General features: G+C 38.5%; 1 protein-coding gene across 3 annotated transcripts in view; it reads right to left on the bottom strand.

Moving 5' to 3' along the window:
• Nucleotides 1–1,809: 1,809 nt before the first annotated feature.
• itga7 (integrin, alpha 7) overlaps nucleotides 1,810–8,604 on the bottom strand; it is a 37,766-nt gene continuing 30,971 nt past the window's right edge. For all 3 annotated transcript variants that reach the window (XM_015031858.1, XM_015031859.1, XM_015031860.1), the window contains exons 21-27: nucleotides 7,766–7,868; nucleotides 7,085–7,282; nucleotides 6,870–6,986; nucleotides 6,580–6,693; nucleotides 6,279–6,377; nucleotides 5,945–6,070; nucleotides 1,810–3,699 (exon numbers count right to left, since the gene is read on the bottom strand). In XM_015031858.1, the coding sequence (XP_014887344.1) occupies nucleotides 3,544–3,699; nucleotides 5,945–6,070; nucleotides 6,279–6,377; nucleotides 6,580–6,693; nucleotides 6,870–6,986; nucleotides 7,085–7,282; nucleotides 7,766–7,868 (913 nt within the window). In that variant the 3' untranslated portion in view covers nucleotides 1,810–3,543. The remainder of the gene's footprint in view (nucleotides 3,700–5,944; nucleotides 6,071–6,278; nucleotides 6,378–6,579; nucleotides 6,694–6,869; nucleotides 6,987–7,084; nucleotides 7,283–7,765; nucleotides 7,869–8,604) is intronic.

An 8,604-nucleotide genomic window follows, 5' to 3' on the forward strand; every position in this document is an offset into this window, starting at 1 on the left:
GTTTGATATAAACGACTTTAAGCCAAAACATCACCACAAATTATCAGTATTACAAGCTTTTTCAATACTGCTGAGCATTTATCAGCTTACAAATATATTGGAAGACAATATTTTCCATACAGAGAAGTGTTTTGTCTGCTTTGAGCCGGCTTTCAACATTTAGCTTTATATGAACTGAATACATTGTTCCTCTGGATTAGCGAGGGTCACTCTGAGTTTCTTAGCTCCGTATGTGTCTTTATTTGCCTCAGTGTGGGTTTGTGCATGTGTTTCCATACAGTTCTTAGTCACTTCCCCAGCAATGGACGAAACGTCAACACATTTGGCTCATCAAAGCACCTAATGGGTGACAATCCGCTTAAACACACAAGCCGTGTCCCTGGTCCCGTTTAACCGCCATGGCAACCAGGATGACATCTGAAGGATTCAGAAGGGAATTACCTTTCTTCACTATAATGAGCTCAGAAGCTTTTGAATTTAGAGAAAAATCTAATTTGTTCTCTTTGACATTAAATATAAAAAGTAAAATGAATTTTTAGTTTGTTCGGTTTTACTTCAAACTGTTGGATTTTAAATTAATCTGTCAGCTTAGTAGAGTTTATTATGTAGTTCGGGTATTTTGTCTTAACCATGTTTTAATGCGTGACTAGAACAAAATATCTGACAGTATCATGTTGCTGAAGGTACAAAACTAAGCTCAATGCAGCTTACCTATACAGTACTGCACAATAATTGACATGTAGATTGTTTTAACCTTTAGGAATTTTTAAAGGCATGGTGTGCTTTTAAAAAGGAAATTCAAATTTACAAATAAAGTACATATCAAATAATACAGGTGCAAAACAAATCTCTGAGGTAAAATATATGATTTGAAAATCACATTTAAAATTTGAGATCTATAGCAAACTTGCAAATGTCAAATTACACTGCTTCAGACTTATTAGACTTTCTACCATATCATATGGCAATATTTTTATGCATTCAGTGACTTTTTTCAGGTTTTAATTGCACTGTAACCTTGATCACAAGAAGCAACAACAACCAAGGCACCGGGGAAGATAAAAATAAATCACATAGATCACTTTACTGTGAGTTCCTTACAAAACTGAATATGAAAAATTAAAAAAAAGACATTTCAAGACCTAAAACTCATTTCTAAATGCTTACAAGGTCAAACTCATTACATGTCTTTGGTTCCTCTTACAGCTAATGCTTCTGTGATTTGAAGAGCATTCCTCTGAAAATTGTTAGATGGTTTTGTGAGACAAACGGCCTTCTCTTTTAGAGGGACTAATGTGCAGCTCTTTAGCTGCAGAAATCAAACTAATTTGTGGCAGAATTTGTTTTACATAGAAGAACCAGGTTTGTACTCATGATTGGCACAGTTTTGAATTTAAAATTTGTCTCCTTATGCACCTAAAAGCAAAAAATATAAACTTACACGTATCAAATTGAAAATAAACCAATAAATTAAATTTTCAATGCTGCCATTTCCTGTTTTTTAGCTGTTTTTTGCATACTTCTCCAGATTTCTGCTTTGACACAATCAACTGGCCTACAGGCAATTCCTTTGACTTCATTGTCTGGTTTTTATTTTTGACATGCACTGTCAACTGTCAACTTGCGTCGTATTTCATCAAAAATGTTGCGCTGAATCTATTTTTAGTCTTTGTGTGTATTTTGTGTGCATTCTGGTTGGTGTCGGTTTCACTGTTTTGCCGCCACCTTGTGTTGTGTTAGTGAACTGCAACCTTTTTAAATTCAAGTCTCCTTGTCTGCTGCTGGATGAAGAAAGTCTAACAACAAATGTCTGAACCTACTTGTCTTTTATTTACAGTGTCGACATCATACAGTCAAACAAAAATAAATAAAACAAATGGCAACAAAAATAACTGGAGCTGGAGACGTCAGAACAGCAACAGGACCCTCATGCAGAAAACAAACGATTGTCCAGCAATACCTAAAAATCCAAGCTGTCTCCTCGTGCTTCACAGCCGACTCCAATGAAACAAACAAACAAAAAAAAACTTTGCTCTTTATTTGTTGTTGTTTTACAAAACCAGGAAATCCCCTCTTTGTGTTGCTCAGTGTCTGAAGGAGGTTGTAATCATCCACCGGTACCAACAGATGTCTGAGGGCAGCATCATCTAATTAGCAGTAGCCTTGTCTTTGTAATGAGTAGATCTCCATCTGCCACTTTTACTACAAGGCACGTGTTTGAAATTAGACCAGTCGATGCTTAAATTATTATACCGGTTCACGTGAATTTATACGAGTAGCGACGTGAGATTGTATAGTTAAAAAAAAAAACGACTTTATTTGCTGCACGGCTCTTAAAATGCCTGGTGAAAAATACAATTGATGAAAAAAAATTATTTACCTGAAAACCTGGTGTAGATATTCTGTCTTGTGGATAATGACCATTACATTTCTTTATTATCATCAGGAAATTGTTGAAAAAGAAATTCTGGGTTAAATATTAATTAGCTTTCTGACACATTTGATTTCCATGCAACAACATTACGACAAACCCCAGCAATTCATTCCCTCCATAGTATTTCATTGGAAATTCAAGGTAACCCAGGCAGCAGACCAGAGATGTTCAGCAGATTTAACTAAAAAAAAAAAAGAAGAAAGAAATAACACTAACACATGGGTTTCCTCTTAAATCACGTGACGGCAAAAAAGTGAGCATACAGGTGCATCTGAAATTAAAATATCATCAAGAAGTTTATTTCCGTAACTAAATTTGAAAAGTGAAACACAAAGTGGGAAATTTAAAACATTTTTCATAGTTCTAAGCCATCAAATTAAACTGAAGTAATTAATATGTTATAAATAAGTTTCACTTTTTGAACTGGTACTGAAATAAATTAACCTTTTGATGTTACTTTAATTTATTGGGATGCACTTGTATTAAATACATGTTCAAGTATCCATGAAAAAAAAATGCATTCCTTTCATCGTTACTAACAAAAAATATATATATATTTTCCACACATGTTGTTAAAAAGCTGTTTTTCCTTTGCCCATATTCATCATTAGTCCCAGTAGTTAAGGCAAAAAGTAGTCTTTGTCACATGGCTTCTGCATCGATCTGCTCGTCTAATGTTGTCCTCCATGTCTGTGCATTCATGCAGGTCTTTGATTTTTCCAGTCCTCCTTTGAGCTGCCAGTCAAAATCACTGGCAGACGGCGAAGCGTCAACGCTCCCTTGTGTAGGCCGGGAAACATACTGAGCCGCTAGGCTTGTTCTAATCTGGTTGTGAGGCTTCAGTGCTCGCTGTCAAACTGTGAAACACTGTGGACACACAGTGTACACAGAATATCTGAGGCCAAGATGTTAATGAGCTGCAGTTTGGAGGATACATATCTGCTCAGAGGCCACCAATTTGCATGTTCTGACATGCACCAAAATCTCAAGATCTCAATCTTGGCGCGCTTCTTTTTTTTTTTTTTTCTTTTCCCTTTTGAGTCAGTTAGTTACAAAGCAAAGACAGAATGAGTACCACACACGCCGATTCAAATCCAGTGCTTTAAAAGTTACAAGGTCCCGTCACTCCAGTGCGTGGCCCATTCCTTTTTATGGATGCTTCCAGACTTCTCCGTTTGGAACTGCGGCCGGAGCTCGCGAGGAATCTTCACCGCGTGGTACTGAGGAAGTTTGTCTTTGTAGTGGGCACGTCGGAAGAAGCCACACTGTCCGCACGGGAAGGGGAGCGAGTCCGGAGAAGTTGAGGAGGAGACAGAAAGAGATCACAGAATAAAAGGGAAAAACAATTAATCATCTAATCCTTCAAGATTACTTAGATGATGCTCTGATTACCTGCAGTCAAAAAAGCACACACCATAAAGCACATTGTCATGCTCTTTGTTGCCAAATTTATACACGCTTGTGGCTTAAAGTCCACTAAACAAACATCCGTCCTATTAAAATATCCGAATAAAAACACCCAGCGATTTTATGTCAAGTTCATCCTGGCAGTTAGTTACAGCGCATCATGGGATGCAAACCAAACATGGTTACAAAAAAAAAATGTTGCACAAGTGTTTATGTCAGAAAATGAGTCATCTTCACAGAGTGATGCCAGAATGAACAGGTGCAGGTCAATAAACAGTAAGCGGCACCACACACAGCACAGCAGGCAGCTCAAAGCCCTGAAGCACAGGCGGCTGGATGGTGTTCAACAAGCACTAATTAAGACGAGATCCTCAATAACGGGAGCGTTTCACATGCTAATAATCATCATCCTGTGGAACTGATGATTGATCTAACAAGTGTATCCGGTCTTGAAGACACCGGAGACTGAAAAAAAGAGAATGGAGCGCCAACCTAATTTTTTTTTTTAATTTGCTACATGTAGCTGACTTAGATTTGCCAAATTTACTTTATTTACATTTGTTTCGCATGATAACTTTAGTGAACTTAATGTTTTTACTTGGATGTACTTAATTCGATTGAGAGAAATGTAATTTTTTTAAGTTGTTTTCTTTTTCATTGCATTGCAAATATAGAGGATTTGTTACCAGGCTGTGCATTACATAATACCTTTTAAAGGTCAGAATTAGGACACTATCTAAAGCTTTGTGGAATAACTTGCATACAGACTCAGTAATTATTGGTACATGTAAAGAAGTGTAAAAAGTCTTTAAATATATTTTTTTTTTTACTCCAGTAGCGTAATCACACGTTGAAACACTAGAAACGTTGCATTAGAAGGTTAAAAATAAAAATCGGAATATTAGAAAATAGCAGGACACAATTATTTTCAGCCCTGCTGTTTAGACTTTGCACATAGGGCCAATAGAGCAGCACTCATCTGTGTTTCATGCTATGACGTACAACATCATCCTTCCTGTGGGCTGAGCAGCAGAATAATTGTGCATGAGGAGTTTTACCGCTTGGAGAGAGAGGAGGAGGGGAGAGCAGGCCAGATGGAAATAGGTTTGATATTATAGCTCTAATGCCTGCTTCTCCGCCTCCGAGGGCTGCACCCCCAAATGGGCGCGGTAGTACTCCGTCTCATAGTGCGGGCGCCGCTCGCTGCGCTTGAAGAAGCCGCACTGAGGCATCAGATCATAACGGAGAGGGGAGTGGAGAAACAAAGACAAAAGTGACAGGTTCAAAAACAGAATGATCCATAAAAGGAAAAAAAAAAACAGGAATGGGAAAACGTAGAAGAAATATAGGCAGAAAAGGGGGAAAGTATGATTGAGAGATGGCTGGAAAGATATGACTGGAGGATAAAAGAAAGGTCAGAAATAAACAGATTGAGTGCAGAGAAAATGCTGAACGCCAAATGTTTAAATTATCCCTTGACTGAAAGTTAAGTGATGGGATAATTTACACATTTAGAAACCTCTGAGTTGGATGTTGATCTCTAGAAAGCCTCGATGAACATTTTAGCTACAGACACTATTTGAGGGCATATTTAAATACCAAATGTTTTCTTCACTTAGGTCCTGAAAATATGCTTATTTTTATCTCAATTTAATATTTAACAATTATTTACAGATGCATCTCAATGAATTGAAATTTCACTTAAAGTGTCACTGTGGTTCAGAAGAGGCTTAGTACAAGTAAAGCGATAGATGTAGGTAATGTCTTTGAAACATCTGTGTATGGCGTCTCCTGCAGCTCCGAGTCCAGCTCCAATCCACACCACGTAAATCTCCAACAATTCCTGAATGAGTTTTCCTCTCATCTTCTCAAAGCTTGTCCTTGTAAATCATACAGTTTTTCTCTGACACACATTTTCCTTCCACTAAACTTTCCATATACTACCATCCAGCAAAAAGTAAGCCACGAAATCTTTTCAATAATTTTCTAATTTAGAGATTTGACCCTTATCTAAAACAGATACACATAAAGTTTACATCTACAGTATGAAGAAGTCTACACCACTGCTCAAACAGCACAACACCAAGATGTCCTGTGAGTTACCTTCCATAATATGCAGACAAGGAGAGTCAGCAGCAGGATGCCTGCCAGGATGGCTATCAGGATGATCCACCAGGGAATCATGTACTGTTCTGCAAGATCAAGCTCCGGGTAGATCATTACTGGGATCTGGTGAGAAAGAGAGAGTTAATTGTAGAATTTATAAAATGCAACATACATTTTTCCACGTAAGGTATTCTGTGTTAACAACATCTGACATGAAAATCTTCTCGGTCACTGGCTCAGTGAACCTACATGTGCAGGACTTCTGTTTTTCAATGTTTTTAAATATATTGTAATAATTTAGTGTTTATTTTTCCTGAGGTGAGCTCAGTACCTGTACAGATGCATCTCTGAGGACCAGATGTTTGATGCTGGACTTCACAGAGATGTTAGCTCTGATCAGTAGCTCCAGAGCACTAACTGTTGGAAAGTCCTGAGAGACAGAAAAAAAAAATCAAGCTTTAACCCTAAAAGTGATTTCTATTGTTCAAATGTTGGTATGTTTAGGTTGCAGTTTCCATCTCAACCCATCACAACATTTTCAAAAGGAAAATGAGTTCCAGCTAATCTTCAATTCTTGCCTTTAAAGACATTTACATGAGACATGATGTTTTTTGTTTGTTTGTTTGTTTTACCTCTATGAAACTGCTCTTCCACAGCCTGGCATGGATCTTGAGGACAGCCTGACCAGTAAAGCTGTGGAGTGGACACTGGAACAGCACACAGCGCGCTGACCCCAGCAGGCAATCCTGAGGAGCAAGAGGACATCTGAGCATTTTGCAGTGGATTATCCATTAAAGAAACATCCTTTGTGTCATAATCTCAACAAATCAAATGTATCTATCTTCAATTTCCTGAGATCATTTGCAATAATTAACTAAAAAGTTAGTTATTATTTTTTTTCCATATTTCTTGTCCCTCCTACCAGTTTGAGTGACTTGCGTCTCTCTGAAGCTGCCACTGCTGGCGTGGTGCCGACATCGCTGCCTTTTGTCAACACTTGATCTTCCTCCTCTGGGTGTGAACGGCGACTTCTACCCACCTGTAAACAGTCCCGTAAATTATCTTTTAAGCATGTAATTTTGGATGTAAGTGGAGGTTGGGGAACAGCTGAGTGACCCTAACTCCAGTTCCACCTACCACCTGATTAGCAGCTGATGAGCTCTGCAGATTTAGAGGATTCACAGCCTCAGTAGGACTGCAGCGAGTGTCTGGTTGGCCCTCGAACCTCAGGCTTGCGGGATACAGCAGCCACTTTCCATTGGGCAGCTCGAAAGGCCACATGATGTTGAGGAAGGCGGAGCCAAGTTTCTGGAGCGCTTTTCCAGGATTGGAGAGCTGAGAAGACAGCTGTTGTTTTATCTTTTTGCTTAAAAGTCTCTCCAGTGTTAGTTAAACTGAGTAATTAAACTGTAGTAATCACAGAATATTATTCTTTGATAAGATACACTACACAAAATCTTACCAGACATTTTGTCCAGTTTCTACTGCAAATATCTACATCTAACTAAGACAAACCTAACTTACAAGTAACTTTCCAGCAAAATATTAATTTTAAAAAGTACTATTTCCACTGGCAGATTTTTGACCCCTAAAAAAAAATTTTTTTTCCCAATATTACAAGTGAAAAAATCTGCCAGTGGAACAAGTACTTCTAAAACAAATCTGGGAATTACTGACATAAAATAAGCCGTCTTGCTGAAGAGTTAGTCTTGTCATATTTCAAGTGTAGTCAGATATTTGCACACTAGACCAAAAGTACTTGGCAAGGTTTTATGTTTTTGCAGTGTACACAGTCAGCCTAGACAGGCATAAACTCACCACAAATTCTAAATCTACAGTGTTGCCGATGTCCTCCAGGCTGGTCATGGCACTCTCCCCCTTTACGGTCCCGCTGAAGAACAGCTGATGAGGACGAGCCAGTCTGGAAAAAAATAAAACATAAATAAATACGAAACACAATCACATCAATACTTCAGCTTGGAGGCTTTTCTTCTTACGTCTGGATCATTTTCTCATGTTACAACCGAAAACTTCACTGTATTTTTCAATCTTTTCTTTTTTTTCAAATGAAAGTCTGAAAAGTATGCTGTGCAACATTTACTCCAATATCTCTAAGTAAAATCCGTTTCAACTGTCTTTAAAAGATATCCATTTGTAAACAGAATGCAATATTTACATTCAATTTTGTCCATCAAGACCAGGGGTCCCCAAACTTTTTCCTGCGAGGGCCACATAGCTGTTCCTTTCTGTGGTCGGGGGCCGGTCTTAGTTTTTGCAGTAAAAAAAAACAAAGAAATTCTTGTCGACGGGGGGGGAGGAGACGACGACACTTTTGGATAGATTTTTACCCAGAATGCAAATGGAAAAAACCGTGAGTGAAACGGTGACTGGGAGTGACTAGTATATATTCCATTGAGGGAAAGTAAGTTTCACATTTGCTCAAAAGCCCCCTGGTGGTTGAAGAAAAATCCACATATAAACCGGAAAATACAATATATGAAAAAAAAACACTGAATGCTCTCTGGTATGAGCAGGCGGGCCGGATCCGGCATTGTTCAGGGGGCCGGACCAAATGACGTGGCGGGCCGGATGCGGGCCGTAGTTTGGGGACCCCTGCTTTAATGCATCTTAAAGCCTCTTAAAGCCTATCATGGCCA

The sequence above is a fragment of the Poecilia latipinna genome, unplaced genomic scaffold (genome assembly GCF_001443285.1).
Source record: "Poecilia latipinna isolate Pla-1442-1.1 unplaced genomic scaffold, P_latipinna-1.0 Scaffold221, whole genome shotgun sequence".
Classification (NCBI taxonomy): Eukaryota; Metazoa; Chordata; class Actinopteri; order Cyprinodontiformes; family Poeciliidae; genus Poecilia; species Poecilia latipinna.